The sequence below is a fragment of the Trichechus manatus genome, unplaced genomic scaffold (genome assembly GCF_000243295.1).
Source record: "Trichechus manatus latirostris isolate Lorelei unplaced genomic scaffold, TriManLat1.0 scaffold00056, whole genome shotgun sequence".
Lineage (NCBI taxonomy): Eukaryota > Metazoa > Chordata > Mammalia > Sirenia > Trichechidae > Trichechus > Trichechus manatus.
In genome coordinates this window covers 15,696,632-15,719,382 of record NW_004443992.1, presented here as the reverse complement: position 1 = coordinate 15,719,382, position 22,751 = coordinate 15,696,632, and the positions used below count along the sequence as shown (strand labels likewise).

The window sequence follows — 22,751 nt, the reverse complement described above, 5'->3', positions numbered from 1 at the left end:
TTCTTCCAAGACAGTAACTCTTCTAGCAGTCCATGGTATATTCGATATTCTTCACCAACACCATAATTCAAATGCATCGATTCTTCTTCGGTCTTCTTTATTCACTGTCCAGCTTTCGTATGCATACGAGGTAACTGAAAATACCATGGTTTGGGTCATGCACACCTTAGTCCTCGAAGTGACATCTTACTTTTAACACTTTAAAGAGGTCTTCTGCAGCAGATTTGACCAATGCAATGCACTGTTTCTTGACTGCTGCTTCCATGGGCGTTGATTGTGGATCCAAGTAAAATGAAATCCCTGACAACTTCAATCTTTTCTCCATTTATCATGATGTTGCTTATTGGTCCAGTTGTAAGGATTTTTGTTTTATGGATAAGGTGTTATCCATACTGAAGTCTGCAGTGTTTGATCTTCATCAGTAAGTCTTTCAAGTCCTCTTCGCTTTCAGCAAGTTAAGATTGTGTCATCTGTATATTGCAGGTTGCTAATGAGTCTTCCTCCAATCCTGACGCCACATTCTTCTTCATACAGTCCAGCTTCTCTGGCTATTTGCTCAGCATACAGGCTGAATAAGTATGGTGCAAAGATACAACCCTGATGCACACCTTTCCTGATTTTAAATCATGCAGTATCCCCTTGTTCTTTTCGAATGACTGCCTCTTGTTCTACTATAGGTTCCGCGTGAGCTCAACTAAGTGTTCTGGAATTCCCATTCTTCACAATGTTATTTATAATTTGTTATGATCCACACAGTCGAATGTCTTTGCATAGTCAATAAAACACAGGTAACAATCTTTCCGGTATTCTCTGCTTTCAGCCAAGATCCACCACTTGTCTGTCAGTTTGTCATACTGTGTTGCCTTGCATGTTACTGTAATGCTAGAAGCTGTGCCACCAGTATTTCAAATAACCAGCAGGGTCACCCATGGTGGTGTATTTTGATTTCAACATAGCTTCCAGAATAAAACAGACTGAGGAGGACCTGGCAATCTACTTCTGAAAAAATCGGGCAGTGAAAATCTTATGGATAGCAGCAGAAAGTACATTAAACCATACTAATTCACATGTCTAGTTGTTCAGGTTTATAACCACTTATTCAGAACCTAAGCTTGCAATAAGGAAAGCATTTTCAGCGGCGAGGTGTGGGTATTAGCAAGATTCCAGTGAGCTGAAAAAGTAGAAAAAAGTATGCAAGTACAATGGTTACAGGCAACTATTTCAAGGAATTTGGCTAAGAAGAAAAGAAATAATTGAGAACATAGGTAACTGGAGGTAAACGTGAAAGAGGGTGTTTGCTTGTTTGGAATAAGACCTGCATTTGTTTAAATGCTAATGGTAAGGAGTCAGCAAGACAGGTGGACTGTACAGAACATCCATGGGGTGACTAACAAGAAATGGGAAGAGATGGGATCTGGAATACAAACGAAGCAATCAGCCTTGGTTAAAAGACAGAAGAGAGAAAAAAAGATGGCTCCAAATGTCATCAAGATGGCAACTGGTGATAAAAGCTGAGGAAGTCCTCATCTGGCATTTCCTCTCTTTGCTATGTACTAAAAAGTGAGGTCATCTGCTGCGTGAGAAAAGAGAGGAGGGTATAGGTTCAGAGATCTAAAGCCAGTGGAGAATACTGAAAAGTGCCACTGGGAGAATATAAGCTAGTGCTGAGTAGCAAAAAGAAAATAACTTAATTCAGCTTCCAGAGCTAGGAGAAAAGTATATCCATCAGCATCTGTGATTGTCTGTTCTTCTCATTACTACGAAAAGAAACAAAAATCAGACACAGAATAAGTGTTGTCATTTGGAGTTTACCTATTTCGAGCAGGAGATTTTCCAGCATCCTCTTGAACAGATACAAGTCCTGCTGACAGAGCAGTATTTGAGGAGTCTGGATGAATCAAACTATAAAGAAAATAAGAAAAATAGTGAGATCATTTGGAATAGCCACAGGCAAATCTATATTTAAAGTTTTAATGAGGTGCTTCAGTATTTTGAAGCAGATTAAGTATTTTTCTCTGTAATAATGAGATGAGTTATTTTTATTTTCTTCTTTAACCAGTGTAGAAACTGGATTTTTTTTTATCTTAAGTACATTAAATACCAAAAGATGATAAAGAAAATTTACTAAGCATGCTGAATGCCAATAAAATAATAAAACTGGTTAGATGCAGAACTCCTTCTCACATCACATGTACAAGACCGAACAAAGTTTAATGTCCTAGATTTTCTGGGACAATCCTGAATTCAAATATTTTATTAGTCCCCATAACACACTGGAATAGCACTGTAGAGTCAGATAAACCTAGGCCGAGTACAGGCTCTACCTCTTACTGTGTGACCTGGAGTACATTACTTAATCTCTCTGAACCTCAGCATACACACCTGTCAAAAAGACAAAATACTGCCCACCACAGAGACATGATGACTAAAAAGAGAATGAACACTAAACAATTAGCACAGAACCTGAAGTTTAACTATTATTCTACCTTTGACATCCACTCTACATCTCTTAAAAAGCTTTCTAGTTTGCTTTATTAAATCATAATTGCCAATTCTGGGCTCATACAACAAGGCTACAGTACAACTAAAAGGCATTACTAACTAAAGTAAGCAAGAGCTTACTTTACTATGCTTTTTAGAAACTGTTTCATTAAAGATAGACTTCTTTAATTTAAAAAAAATGTGAATAATGATGCCACAAACACCCTTGTACCCACCACGTAATTTAAGAAAAAGAAAGTCACCACAGACGTTGAAGTCTCTGTATTCCCTGTCCAATCCTGTCCCCTGCTTCCTTGCCTCAATGACACCACCGTCCTAAATGTTGTTTATCATTCCCTTGCTTTTCTTGAAGTTTTACCACACTTTATCCCTAGACAATGTATTGTTAGTTTTGTATTATTTTTAACTGCATGTATGATTAGGTGACTTTCTTTTCTATGCTACGTTATGTCCCTGAGATTCAACCATGTTGAATATAGCTGCCAAGTCATTCATTTTCACTTCTGTTTAAATTCATTGATTACCTACCGATATTTCTCCCTCCTTTAGCAGGTAACTGAGAAAGTAACTTATCACAAAGATGTTTGTGAAAGCTCTAAGTTCTTTGACAATGACAGATGTGATATTATGCTAAAGAAAACAATTTAGCTACAGAAAACAATCAAAAACTGATAAACTTATGATTCTAATTCCAATAGTTCCAGATAACTGCCAATAGTCAGTAACATCCCCCCTATTAGGCAATGCAGCATACTTAATAATATAGAAAAATATAAAATGTTCCTTAGAAAACAAACAATTTAATTTTTTTTTGCAAATCTTGTGACTACAAATTGTATGGGCATCCTCCTTAACAAGGCTACATTAGGAATTATTAATTACAATTACTTCTGTTGTCTACGGAATCACTCAACAAGTATTTATCAAGATCACATATATGCATGCATTATTTTTGTGCCAGAGGTAGAGAAGTGAACAAGGAAGATATAAAGACTCTCCTGTCATGGAGCCAACATTCTAATTAGTCGGTATCATCACTATCCATAAACTTCCTCTCTGAACCTTTTAGAGGCAAGTCAAGAAAAGGAAGAAAATAATGAATTTGGAGGACACATTCAAAGAAAATAAACGTTAACCAAAAGCACTCACAGGTCACAAAACTATCACTATTTCTAAAATACAAATGAAATTATATTTAACCGAAGCTACCTTTGCCAGGCCAAATCATCCTCTAAAAATATGTTGCGGCTGGCTTTTCTACTCCCAACAGGTGTTCGGGGTTCACTCGGATCAAGCACAGACACAGAGCAGGCAGAATCTGAAAGTGCATTCAAGTCTTCCCCAATAGAATTACTGTCTGTGGAATGAGCATAACTTAAGGCTATTTTTCTACAGTATGTGCAAGCTCGGAGATCCCCTAGGAGAGAAAAAAAATTAAGTAAAAGTTAGTATTAACGCATGACTCAACAGAGCATTTTAAACCCTTAAGTTAGTAGTTAGTCTACTGACAGGGAAATATCTTCAAGCAAAGACTACCAAAAGAGACATTTTAAAGAAGTTATATAATTTAGTTAGTTCTTTTACTTATTTTTAGGAACCACTATTATGATAAATTCATCCAAGTGTCCAAATTACCTCAAATATATGAGTGGAAAACAACTTCACAGCACCTAACAACAACAATTATTTATGAATTAAGAAAATACAACCCACTGATACTAGAAAATTGTGCTTAAAAGAATTTTTTTAAGGCTCTAAAAGTTAAATAAAGGATCTATCAGAGAGAGTAGGTTCAAGGAGGCAAAGAATTTTTACTCAAGTAAATAAACCAACACAAAGCAGAACATATCTTCCCTAAGCAACAAGAAGGATGTTAAGGACTCTATTGTGAAGCCCTATAAGGTCCCTAAGAACGGACTCGGCGGCAATGGGTTTGGTGTTTTTTTAATTGTGAAGCCAGGAAAACTGGCCTACACAAGGGGGTATATTTTTAAAAACAAGCTAAGAGGAACTGGCTTACAGACAATATGAAAGATGGGGTTAAAGACTAGAAAGACTATAATGAAAGGATAGAAATGAAATATTCTTGGGAGAACATTTAACACTTGAAATGTGAGCAAAACTTAGATATTATTGACTGTATATAACATTCAAATTACCTTCAATTTCCCTTTGTTTTCAATTTCTCAAAAAGTACAAATGAAGAGAATCTCACCACCACCAAGAAAGAAGAACCGGGAGTGGCATACGTCCTTTGGACCCGGGATCCCAGTGCTTAGAAGCTCCTGGTACCAGGAGACTGAGAGAGAGAGAGAGTTGTAACACCAAAGACAGCAAGAAGCAGCAGCTGAGAAACAGCGGCAGCAGAAGCAGGAGACAGGCAGGAGAGAAGAAAGCTGAGTGCCTTCAGGCAAGAGCCTTGCTGGCAGAGTAGAATGCCTTCAGGCACTTAGTGGACCTAGGTTTGCCAACCCATAGAGCTAGAGCTGCAAACCTTCAGGCCAAGGCTTCCTGGCAGAGTGGGGTGCCTTGGGGCACTTATCAGTGGAGCTAGAACAGCTTTGTAACACTTGACCGAGCAAGGCAAAAGCTGAGGGACCAGAGAGAGGTATGCCTACAGGCAAAGCTGAGAAGAGGCTGTCTTGATCGAAGAACTGTATTCTGGCTGTTCCTGAACATAAACTGTAACCTGTTAGTTCCCTAATAAAATTCGTAACTGTGAGTATGGTCTGTGAATTCTGTGCGGCCACTGCAATGAATTAATCAAACTCACCAGAGAAGCAGAGAGTGCTGTGGGAGGGACGGTTGGTGTCAGAATAGGTAAAAAGGTTGGTGTCAGAATTGGTAAAACGGACTCACAAGAAGAGGTATATCTGACCTCCACCTCACAGCAATCAGCCTTGGGCTGGTGATCTTGATTCTACATATCCCTTGTGAAGTTAGAGGTCAGACACCTCCGTCACACCATCTTTACAGTTGGTGTCAGAAGCAGGGATCGCTGCAATGGTTCTAGACTTACGGAAGCAAGGAACTTAGAAAAAGAAAGAAGGGGTGTGGAAAGTGAAATTTTTGGTTCTTAGACGGTTACTTTGTTACTGCAATTGCTGAAAGGAAAGTAAGAAATGTTATGCCGCAGCTGAGAGGAGACCCACATGTGGAGAGGTTGGGGCAAGGTCCAGGCCAGTTAAATGGGATGAATGATAGGGGGTCAGGGTCTTCTAATTCTACCCAGAGAGAGGCCCAAGGCCATATGCATATAACTGGAAAGACAGTTAACGTGTGGAGGAGACAACATGAACCTCAAATGTTTAGAAGGGCTTATATGTTTATCTGAATGTACTAGGGATACCGAATGTTTCTCCTACTTAGTGTTGTAAAACAAACCTAAATGTATGATAGAAATGACTACTGGGTACAGGCATACCTCGTTTGATTGCACTTTGCTTTATTGTGCTTCGCAGATATTGCATTTTTTACAAATTAAGGTTTGTGGCAACCCTGCATCCAGTAAGTCTATCGGCGCCATTTTTCCAACAGCATGTGCTTACTTTGTGTGTCTGTGTCACATTTTGGTAATTCTCACAATATTTCAAACTTTTTCATTCAATCTGTTACGGTGATCTGTGATTAGTGATCTTTGACATTACCATGGTAACTGCTTTGGGGCAACACGAACCACACCCATATAAGACAGCGAACTTAATCGATAGATGTTGTGTGTGTTCTGATTGCTCCACCAACTGGCCAATTCTCTGTCTCTCTCCCTCTCCTCAGGCCTCCCTATTCCCTGAGACCCGACAATATGGAAATTAGGCCAATTAATAACCCTACAATGGCCTCTAAGTGTTCAAGTAAAAGGAAGAGTCACGTCTCTCACTTTAAATCAAAAGCTAGAAATGATTAAGCTTAGTGAGGAAGGCATGTAGAAAGCCAAGAGAGGCTGAAAGCTAGGCCTTATGTGCCAAACAGGGCTAGGGATGAGACAGAGAGAGAGAAGAGGCTGGCTGGTCTGAAGTGCAGGGAGGTATAGGTGTGTGTGGACTCCTGAGCTTATGACTGGTACCCATTATGACTTAGCTTGGATGGCTAGGGATGAGCTGACCAGAACCTGGCTGAATGAAGAGAAAGGTGTTTGACACCATGAGCTGGTATAAATTTTTGCAATTTGATGGTTTTTTGCTTATGGATGCAGATGCTCAAAGTTCCAACTGTCTCATGGATTGAATTGTGTCCTCAAAAAATCTGTGTCAACTGGGCTAGGCCATGATTCCCAGTATTGTGTGGTTGTCCTCCATTTTGTGATCTGACATAATTATTCTATGTGTTGTAAATCCTAACCTCCATTATGTTAATGAGACAGGACGCAATCTACAGGATTAGGTTTTATCTTGAGTCAATCTCTTTTGAGATATAAAAGAGAGACATGAGCAGAAGGAGAGGGACCTCATTACCACCAAATAAGAAGAGCCAGGAGCGGAGTGCAACCTTTGGACCCGGGGTCCCTGCACTAAGAAGGTCTTAGACCAAGGGAAGATTGATGAAAGGACCTTCCCCAGAGCCAGCAGAGAAAGTAAGCCTTCCCCTGGAGCTGGTGTTCTGAATTCAGACGTCTAGCCTCCTAAACTGTGAGAGAATAAAGATAAGCAGGAGCCAGGAAAAGAAGCGCCTTACTGACCATACTGACAAGACAGGGTTTTATCCTCAGGTAATGAAACGGTATCAGACAGGCGAATACCCTGACATGATCAAATTAGCATTTTATGAAGAATAGTAAATAGAGTATGAAAAATGAATTAGAAGTAGAAAAAAGCTAAAAGTAAAAAAGTCTTTTGAAAGGTGTAGCCATAATCCATATAAACAATAATGAGAGTTTGAACTCTCTGAAAAAAGTGAAGAGGGCCACGGTAACAAAAATAATATGAGAGGGATGGTAGGAGTGTTCTCTTTTTGATAACATCTACCCACCTCCCACTCTCAAGGCACTGTATAAATCCACATACCATTATTCAGTTCTTTTCATTAACAAATAACTTAAATTTTCTGTATTATTAAAATTTTATTATGTTCCTTATTGAAAAATATAAGTAAGATGCAATTTGCCAAAGCAGTGTCATATAACTCAAGGAAGAGCTGCACTCTATGAATGAAAACTTTCATAGTAACATAAGTTAGTAATCTACTCTATCTTTTCTAATGAATTTCAGTGCCCCTACAGTTTTTTGCTAGCATCGATAATATACTATCTTTTACTCTATTTATTTATGTACATTTCCATTTACTTTATTGTTCGACTGTAAAATCCTCTAAAACAAAGCTGTGTCTCACTCATCTTTGTGTCCTCCATGTCTTACTTGTAATGCCCAAAATAAGAATTGGCTCAATAGTCATCCTGTATTATTACTATTTTACAGTAATGACCCTTAGAAGTTGTAAAACTCAATAAAATGCACTTACCTGTGTAGCCCATAAATTTTCCAGGGATTTCCTGATTGCAGCAACGACTGCAGAAAATCTGCCCACACAGTCGGCAATGGTGTCTACGCCTAAAGGTTGTAAACTTCTCACTACAGTCATAGCACTCTTTACATTGGCTATCCGGCATCCAATACTGCTTCAGGTCACTATCCTGTAACAATAAACATGTGTAAGGTTTCTCAAGAGTATTATTAAGACACAATGGCAAATGCAATCCTAATACAAAATCCAGAAGATTTCTTTTGCAGAAATTTACAAGCTAATTCTAAAATTCATGTGGAAATGCAAAGGGTTAATATGGCCAAGATAATCTTGAAGAACATAACTGTAACAGCCCTCAAGAATTATTCTAAAGCTATGGAAATTTCAAACAGAGTATTGATTCAAGGACAGAAACAAAAAGGAACTATGGAATAGAAAACAGAGTCCTGGAAAACATTCACACGTATATGGATTTATGACAAGATTTATAATGCAGTCAGGGAAGGATCGTCTTTTCATAAAAAACGGTGCTGGGTCCAACTAAAAAAAAATTCAGGCTGGATCCCTACGCTTCACACAAATAATAAAGCTTCTTAAAGAAAGCATGGAAGAGTATCTACTGACCCTGAGCTAAATAAAAAACTTCTTACACAGAACACAAAAATCACCAACCATAAAATGGGAAAACAAATTAGACTACATTAAAATTAAGAACTTATGTGTAAAAAAATGCGGTGTTCTTAGCTGGTAGTAGTATGAACTGAACTTTCTTTGAAGTGGTATTATGCCATTTTCAGTGGGCATGGCATTATTCCCATAAATGCTTAATAAGTAATCCTACAAAGCTTCTAGGCGGTACCTGGCTTTTCCCCTCCATGATTTCCTTCAGGCGTTTTAATACTGTACTGAGGCTTCGAAGCTGAACAGCTGTACGAGGGTCATGACCTCCAAAGTTAGGTTCTGCTTTCCTTCTTGCATCTGATTTAGATTTGGAGGGGAAAGAAAAAAAAAAAAACACCTTATCAACAGTCCCCAGTATCTATGCACAATAATGTATATGTGTGACTCAAACTGCTTCCTGTTGTCAGCATATGCTTACGTTCTCCCAGCCAGTGATACAGATTGAGAGTTTAATCTTTGTTAAGAGCAAGAGAATGTTGAAAGTGCTTCTTATTACCATGTAAAACACTGTTTCACCAGCAAGTAAGGGGCCCTCATGCCTAAGACAAACATTGTCTAAGACCATTGATGGTTTTAAGGCCTGTGACAGGTGTGTTGCTTAAATGGCCCAAAATTCATTAATGATTTCTTAGGCCCTTTGGGCCTAACCCACAACAAATATCCACAAAAATTTAGCAGAAGAGAAGTAATCTCAGAGTATTAACCTAGCTTAATCTTTAAAGTCAAACAGGTAAGCAATCAGGTCAAATAGTTCAGTTAAGTCTGAAGACCATGTATCCAAAGGTCTCATCAAGATCATCAGAAAGGAATTTAATAGTCCAGCTCCCAGAGATTCAGAACATCCAGGATGTAAATTTTGCCAGAAATCTTCTTTGATCAATGTCCAATCAGATTAAAACTGCCAGAGGATTATTAGAACTCTAACCCCACCCCTCTTACCCCTTCTCTCCACCACCCCCTACAGCTCCAAATAAAAGGGATCACTCACATTTCAGATATCAACACTGAAGCCAGATCTATCAATAAAACAAGCCCAAATTCCAGCTATGCGGCCAGAATGGAATCTGCCCAACTAAGTTGCCACTTATTATTTCCTTATTTCAGAGCAAGACTACAACTGAAGTTTCCACCTGTTCTTGGCAATGGAAGTTGCAAAGCCTAAGGATGAACATCCCTATCAGCTTAAGTCCATTAACCTAATAACCTATGGCAAACCAAAATGGATATTTCTTAAACTTATTAGCTAGTTTTGTTTTAGGTGTTCTTTGTTTTAGTCAGGTGGGAAAGGATTACAATGGGATGAGAGGTCAGGTCAGTACCTAAATCTAAATTTATAGTTTCCCAAAATAATTAATGAAATAATTATCTAAAACTGAACCTGTATTTTAAAATTTTGAAAACTTCCTATAAATAGTTCTAAATTTCAGCATGTACCTCAAATACGTTGTTACTAGAATACAAAAGTGTAAGTACTAGAATGATCAAATTTTTCTTGACTCTCAGAATACAAAGCAACTGTTCACAACTTATGAGTTGAAAAATGAGGCAGATGAACCTGTTAGTTCCCATGTGCTCCCATGCAGGAGAAACAATTGTGAAGCCCCCTGCATTTAGCCACTTAGAAATAAGAAAAAGTACTAATAGCATCACCCACTGGAAAAGGAAGCGTGAGTGAGACTCGTTCTCAATCGGGAACCAAGAGAATCACAGACCTTGGATGAAACAGAAAATCTGATCTAGCTTTGCCCTTAGGCAAATAACTTTAGTTACTTCTCTTGTGAAACAGTATTAGAATATTAATTATGACTTTCCTAAGGTCACAGAGCTAGCAAACTGTAAAATTAGAGCCTTTTAGAAAGGAAAGGAACTTGATTGATCCAACAGTCCTCAGCTTCCGAAGCTCAAAAGCAAATTCTAGAATTAACAGCTTTAGAGGAGAGGAACTTGATTGATCAAACAGTCCCTGGCTTCCGAAGCTCAAAAAGCTAGGGTAGCATAAAAAAATCAAGTGTGCTTGATAAAAGACAATAAGGAATAGTGAGGACTGTGGCAAAGTGGATCTTACATGCTCCACCTAGAAACACTTAAATTCATGTTTCATAAAAACATCAAAGGCAAGGTTTATTTCTCTCCCTGCCCCCTAACTCTAACTCTAACCCTAATGCCCCTTGTGACTCTTCCTTCCAATTGGCTGATGAAACCCAGGCTAAGGCTCATTGCCCTAGAAAACCTACAGATGTAATGCAGCCAGCTCTTTAGTCCTTAAGGAGAAACTCTTCTGCTTGGTTTTTCCTCCTTCTTCTGCACCACCAGAAGGTAGATGTTCTGAGCCAAGTCTCAGCTAGTAATAAAACATCCCTCTGCTGACCACCAGTAGCTATGCCTATTTTTTACTCAAGGACCTCATGGGGAAGAGCGGCCAGACCAGGCAGGATCCCTTGTTCCAGGATACATGTCTGACTCCCAATACTACACTCCTTCCCTCTCATTATGCCACCTCCCGCTGGTTTTCTTCTGTCACCTTCAACTGGGCAAACTACTCCCTTGAGTTTAGCAATCTAACAGAAATACAACCGAAACAACCTCACTTTCCCTAATCTCTCAATTCAGGCACTGATCTCCAGCCCATACTCATCAGAAGTGCATGAAAATGACAGAGATGATTGTGTAGTAGAGCAGGATGGAGAACAAACAGGCAAGAGGAGCTCAGCTTATCCAGCCACACTGACAGTTTGCACCCCAACAAGGACAGAGGCCAAGAGCAAGTGGCAGCCCACTAATGGAGTTGAGAGAGTTCTGCAGTCAGAGGCATGCATATCATATTTCACTAGCAATCCCAAGAATAGGTGCAGAATTCATTCTCAAAGGTGAAACTAACCTGTGCTCTCCTGGGGATGCTGCAAACTGTTTTCTGCTGAAACCCAAGCAAGTAATTAATCAAAAGCAGTCAAGAGATCTCTGCCTTGCCTTGCCTAAATCAAAGTTTAATGAAATGTTTAAGAATTTTTTCTAGGTATCAACAAATTCTTTCACTACTTAGATAACAGTTTCATTAATTCTGAATAACTTGTTGTTGTCGAGTCAATTCTGACTCATAGCAACCCTACAGACAGAGTAGAACTGCCTCACAGGGTTTCCAAGAAGCAGCTGGTGGATTCGAACTGCCAACCTTTTGGTTAGCAGCCGAGCTCTTAACCACCACCAGACTATTCAAAACAGCACAGAAGTTAGATCAATGACAGCCTGAGAAATACAATGACCATGGAAAAATCTAATATACAAAGACAAATTAAATAAGAACACTGTTTTACCTAACACAGTTGAAGATCGCCGATGGAGTTCCTCATTAAGCGGTTTTTTATAAGGTGTAGGTGACCTCACAGATTGTGTCCTAGTAGGAAGCTGAGGGCTGGTCCAACTTCCACTCAGAGACTGCTGCTCTCCCTGGCCCCCTTCTGCTCTCTCTGTAGCAAAGGAAAGCCTGGTACTATTTGCAAAACTAAGACTCAGAGTTCAGCAAAGAGAAATAGGTAGACAAACTTTTTCAAGCAAGAATGTATCCATATATTACACGCATAATTAAATATTAGTTTGTTTTCTTAAAAAGAAAAAAACTGAAGGGTGGCAAAACTGCAGTCCAATAATCACACTATTGGTATATGTGATCTTCTGTTTGTTTTACTTTTCATCAGTAATTTTCTGTGCATAAAGCAAATACAGGCAGTCCCAGGTTACGAATGTCCGACTTATGTACAAACTGCAGTTACAAACCAACCCTGTAAAGCCTATTATATTAAAAATTCAAGGTATAGAACAATGGTTCATAAGAACAAATGGGAGCATCAAAACATTATTACTATTATTTTTATGTATTATTATGTTAAAGATGTTTTAGTGTATCTTGAAGTGTTTCTTTAATGCTTTTCATGCAAAGAAAGGTACACTATATACTAAAGCAAACATTTGACTAACTGATGTTAGATACAAACCGTACCTGTTCTGACTTACGTACAAATTCAACTCAAAGACAGACTTAGGAACGGAACTCGTTTGTATCCAGGGACTGCCTGTACAATGCAAGCTTCACATGAAGGCAGAGAATTTTTGTTTGTGAGATAGATCCCTTGCAGTTACAACAGTACCCAGTGCATAGCAGGTACTGAGTAAACATTTGCTGAATTAAAAAAAAACAGGATCAATCTTATAACAACTAAATGTAATGCGGTATCCTGGATGAGATCCTGGAACACAAAAATGACATCAGGTAAAAACTAAGGAAATTTAAATAAAACATGAACTTTACAAAAAAAAACCTACATGAGAGTATACAGTCAACAATTATCCTAAAACAAAGATAAGAAAGGAAGAGGGTGGGCAAGGAATCTAGAGAAATGGAAACGGAACAATCGGAATGGAAATAATGCTGACACACTGTGAAAAATTTAACAAATGTCACTGAACAATATGAATAGATACTGTTAAATGTAAACCTAATTTTCTGTGTCAACTTTTACCAAAACCACAATGAAATATTATATATATATGTTTTACTTAATAATGCTGCTGCTGGCTGTCTTCAAGTCAGCCCCCAACTCATGCGACCCCATGGCAATGGAAGAAAATGCGGCCCAGTCCTGCACCACCCTCACCATCAGCTGTGAATCAGACCCATTGTGATCCATAGGGTTTTCACTGGCTAATTTTCAGAAGCAGATCACCAGGCCTTTCTTCCTAGTCCATCTTAGTCTGGAAGCTCTGCTGAAACCTGTTCAGCATCATTACAACACACAAACCACCACTGCTGAGTGGTAGCTGCACGTGAGGTACACCAGCATGAGAATCGAACCTGGGTGAGCAGCATGGAAGGTGAAATACTGGTTCCTTAATTATAACAAATGTACCACATTAATGTAAGATATTAAAAAATAGAGGAAACTAGATGTAAGGGTATATGGGAATTCTCTATACTATCTCCTCTGTAAATTTAACACTGTTTTAAAAAATAAAATGTATTTTTTAAAAAATCACTGTCTTAAAAGAAAACTAACAAGTTTTTGTAGGTTAAACATTTCTACTAATAAAATTCAGGTAACACTATTAAAATGTCTACTGAGTTAAGAGAACTATTAACTCCCCAAATTCCTTACAAGATTACTTTCCAACACATTTCAAATGATATAGTCAAATGTAAAGCAAAACGTATAGACTATGTTTTTTACTCTTCTTTCAAATAAATTAATATTACTTATAAGAGCTCATTTTAAAAGTATCTTTTCATTTGATGTAATTACATGTACACCTTACTCCAACGGATTTAAGTCAACAATAAGCCTGCTGGCAACTCCCAACTTCTGAAAAACATAAATCTTTCCTCCCATGTGCTGCTCTCTTTAGTTTCATTGCTTCAATTAATATCTTTTGGCTATTAACTCCCAAAAGAACAAGTCCATTCTATGAACTTAAGAGAGCTGAGGCATATGAAAAATTAAAAAAAAAAAAAAAAAGTTGCTATTTTTCTCTTTAAAAAGGAACTTCCCTAACTTCAGTTTTCAATTCAGACCTTTAGTTACCAATAATTAATAAGATTACAGTAAAAATTTTACCTTTCCCTTCTTACATAGTAAACCAAGCAACCTATGATTAAAGTTATCATCTTGTAAATATTTTACTTTCTTGCAAAGACACATCATGAAAGTTAGGGGAATTTTCAGAGAATCAAAAATGTAGATTCTCTGATCTTTAACAAGTCTTACCTTTGTTAAATCTAAAGAGATTTACAAAAGAACTATATGCAGATTTAAAAGGAGGCTCATCCTGATCTGGAGTCAAAGGTTTAAAGTGTGTGAGGTGAGAAGGACTAGTAGGAGATTGAGGCAAATCATTAGCAGAGTCCAGTGTTGGGGAAGTCTTGTCATCTGTGGCCATTTCATGAGCCTACAAAACAAAAGAAACAAGAAAAAGATACACGTCCATCAAAACCCCACTGCAGGTGAGTCAATTTCAACTCAGAGGCCCTACAGGACAGAGAAGACCTGCCCCATAGGGCTTCCAAGGCTGTAATCTTTACGGAAGCTGACTGCCACATCTTTCTCCCTTGGGGCAGCTGGTCAGTTCGAACTGCCGACCTTTCAGTTAACAGCTGAGTACTTAGCCATTGCGCCACCAGGGCTCCTTTACACATTCCCCAGGAAGCCCAAAATTCATATGGCAACACCACCCAAATACCTGGAATCTGATTCTGTGAAAATTCAGATGTATGAAACCTGAGCAGTAAATAAATCTAGTTTAGCATATACTCCATATTAGGACTTGAAAACACTACAGTCTCAATCATAAGTCTCAATCACCTAAAACTATGATTATATATAGTCAATCTAAGGTAGAATTTAAAATAGCAGTATTCAAATAACAGAAAATATCAAAATAAATAAAATTAAGTAATAAAAATTTGGAGGTAGGTATAAATGTCAGCAATCAAAGAGGAAAAAAAAATGTCCAAATCACTTAAAACTTTCATTTTTAAGCTTTTTTTGGGGAAAAACAGGGTACTCTAAATAGCTCTCTTAAGTTAGGGGGAAATTGATTTTATACAAACATATAAATTCCTCAAGGCTTTTTTTTATTTATTTTAATTTTTCTTTTTTTAAAATAATATCAAAAATAAATATTCCCAAGAAAAAGAAATCGTCCCCCCTTAATAACATTTCTATGTAACCTCAACAATTACCTCAAGCTGCACCTCATGACCTATGACAACCATCCAAATCTCTCCTTCATCTCTCCTCCTAGGCACATGAACCTGGCTTTTCTCCCTTTAAACCTAAACACATACAGCGGACGTTGAGATGAGAATCTTCTTCTTAAAGGCCTTTTTTTTAATTACCAAAAATCGTAATTCAACCAAAGCAGTAAAACTAACCACACCATCAGATGGAGGTTACAGAAATGCTGTAGGTTTATTTTCTGCTCTGGTGGCACAAAAGCTAAGCGCTCGGGTGTGGGAGAAGGTGATAGACTCCTGTAGAGATTACAACCATGGTTGTAAATCTATGGAGCAGTTCTACCCTGTCACATGGGCTCACTTTGAGTCGGCAAATCCACTTGACAGCACCTAACAACAATTAATATTTCATGCAAGATCAAAACCAAAAACCCACTGCCGTCAATTCCAACTCATAGCAACCCTACAAGACAGAGTAGAACTGCCCCATAGGGTTTCCGACGAGCGGCTGGTGGATTTGAACTGCCGACCTTTTGGTTAGCAGCCGAGCTCTTAACCACTGTGCCACCAGAGCTCCTTAATAAAACAGAAAAACTATGAACTATATATAATTCTGAACATTAAAATGCTATACTTCGTAATCTATACTTTACACAGAGGACGTTATACTCTTGTAAAATGCTTTTCACTTTCAAAATCATATCTACCATCTCATTTTATTTTTAAAATAATCCTGGAATGCGCACATAGCTGGTCTAATTACTACATTTTACCTTTGAGGCAATCAAGGTACACTGAACCTAAAACAACTTTTTCTTGAGGGTCACACAGCTAGTCAGGGTTAGACCAAGTCTCACCCCAGAATTCTTCCTTTGATTAAAATTACTTTTGTAGCTCTTCACAAGTTTCCAATTCTGGCCTATCTAAATTCTCTAACAACTACTCAAGATTTCCTGGCTAATACATTGCTTGATTAATAAAACAAAGCAGAAATGAAAACACTAACATGGACAGAATTTTGGCAATAAATGTTCATTGAAAGGGATGGAGAGGGAAGTTGATGGGGGAAAGAAAAAAGGAAGGAGAGGGGGAAGGAGAGAGAGGAGAAGGAAAAGGAAGGTCTCTTATATCATCACCTTTTTGCAGCAGGGGCGGTCAACAATCCTAGAGTATCATTATGGTCTGTATTATAGCACGAAGGGTTGGGAAATAAACTAGTGATTGACCAAGTGTAAATTCAAACAGAGGTAAAAGAAAAGGCGCTGGAGAAAACAATGGGATGACAACAGCACCCACGGGCCTCAGAAAACAGCCTACATTCTACTTTGATGTAAGTAACATCGAAAGTGGAGTTAAAAACTTGCCTAAAGAGCCTTAGTATTACTTCTAAGGGCCATCCATACCCAAAACTTTCATTATAGTCTAAATGCTTCAGAGATGCAGGATAAAAATCACCACAAGTATAGTCTCTGAAAGTATACAGAGACTACAAGTATACTCTCTGAAACATAAACACAATCACATAAAATTCATCTCAATAATTACATAATGACACTAGTGTGGGGGGGGGGACTACAACTCTCATTCTTTGAAGGCTTAATAACTGTTTATGATATAATTATAAACTAAGCTCCTTCCTAACAGGTAATTATTAGAAGTATTAATCTACTTGTCTAAAGACATCTGATGTATCACCAATACTTTACCTTCTCCATTTCAAGGCTACTAGTATACACAGATGTACTACACACTATCTTGCTGGTAAAGCTAATCAGAAGAGCTAATCCAATGGCATCACTAGAGGAGTGCGGGGGGTGGGGGGTGCAGACTGCACTGGGTGACACTATCGGGGGGTGACGCCAAAATGACTGTCTATAAAAATATCCCTATAGTTATAACAACAAAAACATTTTTCATAAACCCAGCTTACATGTATCAATAACATTTTTCATAAGCCCAGCTTACATGTATCAATATACCTACAAGGCTAAAACTCTATGCTAATTTACTTTTTGAATCTTCTAATGCACTCTGGTAGAGCTGTCATTATTACCCAATTACGACGACACTTAGAATCACGTGCTTTCATCTACACGAGCTACAAGCACATGCTGTTGTTTTCATTGCTGCTGGTGCTTTTATAGTCACTGATATTGTCAAATTTTCTGGTGTTGTAGCTACAATATTGTGGTAATTAGCATCTGTGAACCTATATCAATAACTTTTTTGAGAATCTAATAGTACTGTATTTTATGCAAATAACGTGTGCCTTCTACATTTGCCAACTACAACCTCCCCCCTCACGAGGTGTTTTCATAAGTGTGCTGTGCTAATTTTTTTTTCCTACAGTAACATGTAAAAAAAAAAAAACTGGCATACTGGCGCTTACGAAAATACCCCACGGGGAAAAGGCACAGTTGGCAAATAAACGTAGAAGCCACGTGTTATCTGGGTAAAAATACAGTAATTAAAGGAAAACAAGGGGTGACATATGGGAATTACGATTTACAAGTAACATTAGTACAAAAATCATTACTAAGGATTCTGTATGGTCTGGTACAAGAGGAGGTCCATAGGAGGAGAGGGTGACACCATGAATTACCGCACTGGGTGACACCAACTCTAGTGACACCACTAGGTTAATCAGTTATTAAAATAAAGGAAATAAGCCTATTTCCACATCAAAAATTTAGCACACGGAAAATCCAAGTATGAGTCTATTGCTGTTGTTGTTATGGGCAGAGTCTATTCTGACTCATAGCAACCCTACAAGACAGAGTAGAACTGCCCCAAGAGGGTTTTCTAGGATGTAATCTTTATGGAAGCAGATTTCTAAGTTTTTTCTCCTGTGGAGCTGCTGGGTAGGTTAGAACTGCAGGCTTAGTATGAGTCTAGTCATTTCTAAATAACTTTTTTTAATGTTCAAAACTTTCTAATAATGGATGATAGCTGAATACTATAAACATTAACTTTCATCACGAAAGTTTTTTTTGTTCAGTTTTTGACAGACGTTCCAACAGCAACACCAAAGGAAAACCATAATGTGACCCATATTACTATTTCCAGAAAGAAGAAAAAGGCAGGACACAGGAATGTAATCTTGATTTACAGAAGAGACTCCACCTGTCCAATCTTTGTACAAAACAAACAGAAAGAATCTAAGAACATTTTTTGTAAGAATCCCAATGAGTGGGAGTGTTTTGGAATGCCAGAAAACACCCTTCAAATAACTCAAAAATGTTGTTTGCCACTGAGCTGATTCTGACTCACAGCTACCCTATAGGACAGGGTAGAACTGTCCCACTGGGTTCTCAAGGCTGTAATCTTTACAGAAGCAGACTGCCAAATCTTTCTCCCACAGAGCAGCTGGTGGGTTCCAACAGCTGACCGTTGGTTAGCAGTCGAGCGCTTTAATCACTGCCACCAAAAACCAAAAACCACTGCCATTGAGTCGATTCCGACTCATAGCCACCCTATAGGACAGAGTAGAACTGCTCCATAGGGTTTCCAAGAAGCAGGTGATGGATTAGAACTGCCAACCTCTTGGTTAGCAGCTGAGCTCTTAACCACTGAGCCACCATTGCCACCAGGGCTCCTTAATTAAAAAATAAGACGGTGCAATATACCAAGAGACCACCTCTCCTGTCAGTATGGTGCAAATTCTACAACACAGGATACACTTAATACTAGAAAATTTAACATATACTCACACCAAATAAACAGGTACAACTTTGCCTTATACAGAATTCTAACATTTTTGTATTTCTTGACTGTCTTAAGAATGATAACCTCTGGAAAGGAGAGAAGATCCTGAGAACATTCTAAGGAAAGGGGGAAATACTAACTGGGAAACCAAGTCTCCTCCTTAATGAGACTTTGAAACAATGTGAAATGGAACGGCCCCAATGTTATGCATGTATTTTACATATTACGTGTTAATTTCTTTTTTTAATTCCACGGTTGTTACCGTTTCTGTAGCTCATAAACTTTCTTTTCCAGCCTACCAATGCACCTCTGACACACAGATTCAGAGCTAATCGTACAAGAGCGAGGAGAAATTGGACTATGCGTCTCCAAAGTAAGTTCAGGCACAGGAGACCGGAAAGGGGCAAGGGAACTTGAAATGTTTCCAAGGAAACCACTTCGAGAACAGTTCGACCCGGCTTCCCTCCCCACTCGCCACACAAGGGGTAGTCCGGGAATCAAGGGGACCGACTAATTCCAGGGACCGATTCTCTGCCCTCCCCTGGCCTGGTCGCATCCAGGCCTCCAACTCACGGGTGTCGAGCCCCCGTTCCCGCCTTAACCTCAGCTTCCCCCTCCCGCTCTGGCCCCGGAGCTCCCTAAGTCGGCCTCGTCCCTCACTCTCAGCTCCAGCTGGCCGCGCGCCAGACACCCTCCCTTACCTGCGCCCTCCGCCCCGGCCCCGCAAGCCCCCTTCCACCCCAGCCGCCGCTTCACCCCGCTCAGGCGCAAGAAACGCTGCGCTCCGGGGGTACAGGGGCCGCCGGCTGCTGCTGCTGCAGGAAGCGAAGCTGCTTACATGATTGATCCGGCTTCTAGCTTCCCCCCCCCAAGGCTCCGCCCCCCGTTCCTCCTCCCCTCCTATCAGCAACGCTTCCCGGACGCAGGCTCCGCCCACTCCCCCCCGCCCGCTAGACGCTAAGATCAGATGCTCAGGCAGAAGAAGTACAGCCTAGATAGAGTCGTCCCCAACGAGCTGGCCAGGCTTAGGCCGCCTCATCCTTCCTAGAGGAAGCCAGAACAGCTGCGCGCGTGAGCATCAGGCGAGCCTGGGCACCCGGATGGGTGCTGCCCGGACCGCGGTTACCGTATGTGTTCGAAAATGTACGCACCATAATATGTTACCGCGCCCACCGTTCAGCTCAGGTTAAGAAAGAGGGTTCAGCTGTCAGAGTTGGTTGACTCCTCCAATAACTAGCCATATGACTTTAGACAAATACTAATCTCTCTAGACCTCAGACCTCTTCTCTGTAAAATGGGGTTAATAACAGTACCCACTTCATGGATTCTTTTTTTTTAGGATTAAACACAATGCATGTAAAGCAACTGGCAGGATGCCTAACCCTGAGTAATCACTAAGTGATGTTAGCTCTACAGCTAATCTTATTCTAGTTTTGTGTTGCAAATGCTGGTGGCTGTAAAGTCACCAAGTCCTGTCTTGCTTAGCCTGGCTAGCACTATCTGTCATTTTTATCCTGCTCAGAGTGCTGTGCAGTTGGCTGCAAACAAGCCAAAACCTAGTGACCACAATCGTGGGGCTTGGCAGAGGAAGAGGGAAAGAGGATGAAACCTAAAGTGAGGTGGTATTTTAATTAAATATTCCTAGCCCTTTTCCTCAAGAGCTTTGGCAAATCCCTACTCAGTTTTTCTTGAGTTGTTTTCTGAGCTTGGGGGAGTAGCACCAAAAGCCTTCAGGTTGGTACTAGGACAAATCCCATTCACTACCCCGAACTGTGCCCCTCAGCGATCATTCTAGGGATCCATAGTCGGCTTCCTCTTTGGTTCCTAGCAACTGCTATTCCAGACACGTCACCTAATAGAATAAGCAAGCTGAATTCAAAATGTTATCTTGATTATCATTCTCAGCTGAGAATTTTATCTATTAGGGTGAAAAAGCCTAGGTTATTGGGTGTGACCCATAACAACTTAACCACCCCACCACAACACTCTGTGCAACCACATCTGCCCTGGGCTGCCTCTTCCCTCATCCCTGGGAAACGGGGCCTCTTCTTCCCCAGCTCAATCCCTCGCAGACCCTCCACCACACCACCCACTCCTGTCTCCTCTGGGGAGCCTACACCATGTCTTCAACCTCTCCTTTTCCAACTGCTCTTCCTCCTCAGCTCATAAACATGCTCAGATCTCTATCTGCTTAAAAATGATGAACAAAAGAGTCCTCCCCTGCGATTAGCCTAACAAATATTAAAATATTTTATAAACCTACAAAAAAGTTCCAAATAGAAGACATTCAAGCGGCCAACAGACACATGAGGAAATGCTCGCATTCACTAGCCATTAGAGAAATGCAAATTAAAACCACAAAGAGATACCATCTCACCCCGGCATTACCACATGAATCAAAAACACTGGAAATAATAAATGTTGGAGGGGCTGCGGGGAGATCGGAACTCTTACGCACTGCTGGTGGGAATGCATAATGATACAACCATTTTGGAAAATGATATGGTGCTTCCTTAGAACGCTAGAAATAGAAATACCATACGATCCAGCAATCCCACTCCTACGAATATATCCTAGAGAAATAAGAGCTGTCTGTCACACGAATAGACGTGCACACCCATGTTCATGGCAGCACTGTTCACAATAGCAAAAAGATGGAAACAACCTAGATGCCCATCAACAGATGAATGGATAAACAAACTATGGTACATACACACAATGGAGATTATGCAATGATAAAGAACAATAATGAATCTGTGAAGTATCTCATAACATGGATGAAACTGGAGGACATTATGCTGAGTGAAGTAAGTCAGTTACAAAAGGAGAAATATTGTATGAGACCTCTATTGTAAAAACTCATGAAAAAGTTTACACACAAAAAGTAACAATCTTTGTTGGTTACGAGGGATGGGAGGGGTGGGGGGGAAATACTAAATAGACAATAGATAAGTGGTAACTTTGGTGAAGGGTAAGACAGTACATGATACTGGGGAAGCCAGCACAACTTGTACAAGGAAAGGTCATAGAAGCTCCATAGACACATCCAAACTCCGAGGGACTGAACTGCTGAGCAGAGGGCTGTGGGGACCATGGTCTCAGGGAACATCTAGCTCAATTGTCATAACACAGTTTATAAAGACATTGTTCTACATTCTACCTTGGTGAGTAGCGTCTCGGGTTCTTAAAAGCCTGTGAGCAGCCATCTAAGATACTCCCCTGGTCTCACCCCTTCGGTAGCAAGGGAGAACGAAGAGAATAGGATACAAGGAAAAGATGAATCCAAAGGACTAATGGACCACAGCTACCAAGGCCTCCACCAGACTGAGTCCAGTACAGCTAGATGGTGCCCGGCTACAACCACTGACTGCTCTGACTTGGATCACAACAGACGGTTCTGGACAGAGCTGGAGAAGGATGTAGAACAAAATTCTAACACACAAAAATCACCAGATTTACTGGCCTGACGGAGACTGGAGAAACCCCGAGACTATGGCCCCTGGACACCCTTTTAGCTCAGTGGTGAAGTCACTCCCGAGGTTCACCGTGATCAGCCGGGGATTGGACAGCCCCATAAAACAAAACGGGACTAATGAGGCACAGCAGTCCAGGGACAAGGACTAGAAGGCAGAAGGGGACAGGAAAGCTGGTGATAGGGAACCCAAGGTTGAGTAAGGGCAGTGTT

General features: G+C 39.9%; 1 protein-coding gene across 16 annotated transcripts in view; it reads right to left on the bottom strand.

The window, feature by feature from the left end:
• PIKFYVE (phosphoinositide kinase, FYVE-type zinc finger containing) overlaps nt 1-19,931 on the bottom strand; it is an 81,558-nt gene extending 61,627 nt beyond the window's left edge. For 10 of the 16 annotated variants that reach the window (XM_023733046.1, XM_023733044.1, XM_023733052.1 and 7 more), the window contains exons 1-8: nt 19,768-19,885; nt 14,394-14,574; nt 11,952-12,104; nt 11,519-11,554; nt 8,819-8,937; nt 7,957-8,128; nt 3,712-3,919; nt 1,813-1,902 (exon numbers count right to left, since the gene is read on the bottom strand). In XM_023733046.1, the coding sequence (XP_023588814.1) occupies nt 1,813-1,902; nt 3,712-3,919; nt 7,957-8,128; nt 8,819-8,937; nt 11,519-11,554; nt 11,952-12,104; nt 14,394-14,565 (950 nt within the window). In that variant the 5' untranslated portion in view covers nt 14,566-14,574; nt 19,768-19,885. The other 6 variants (XM_023733047.1, XM_023733054.1, XM_023733058.1 and 3 more) reach the window with 3 other exon arrangements.
• Nucleotides 19,932-22,751: the final 2,820 nt, after the last annotated feature.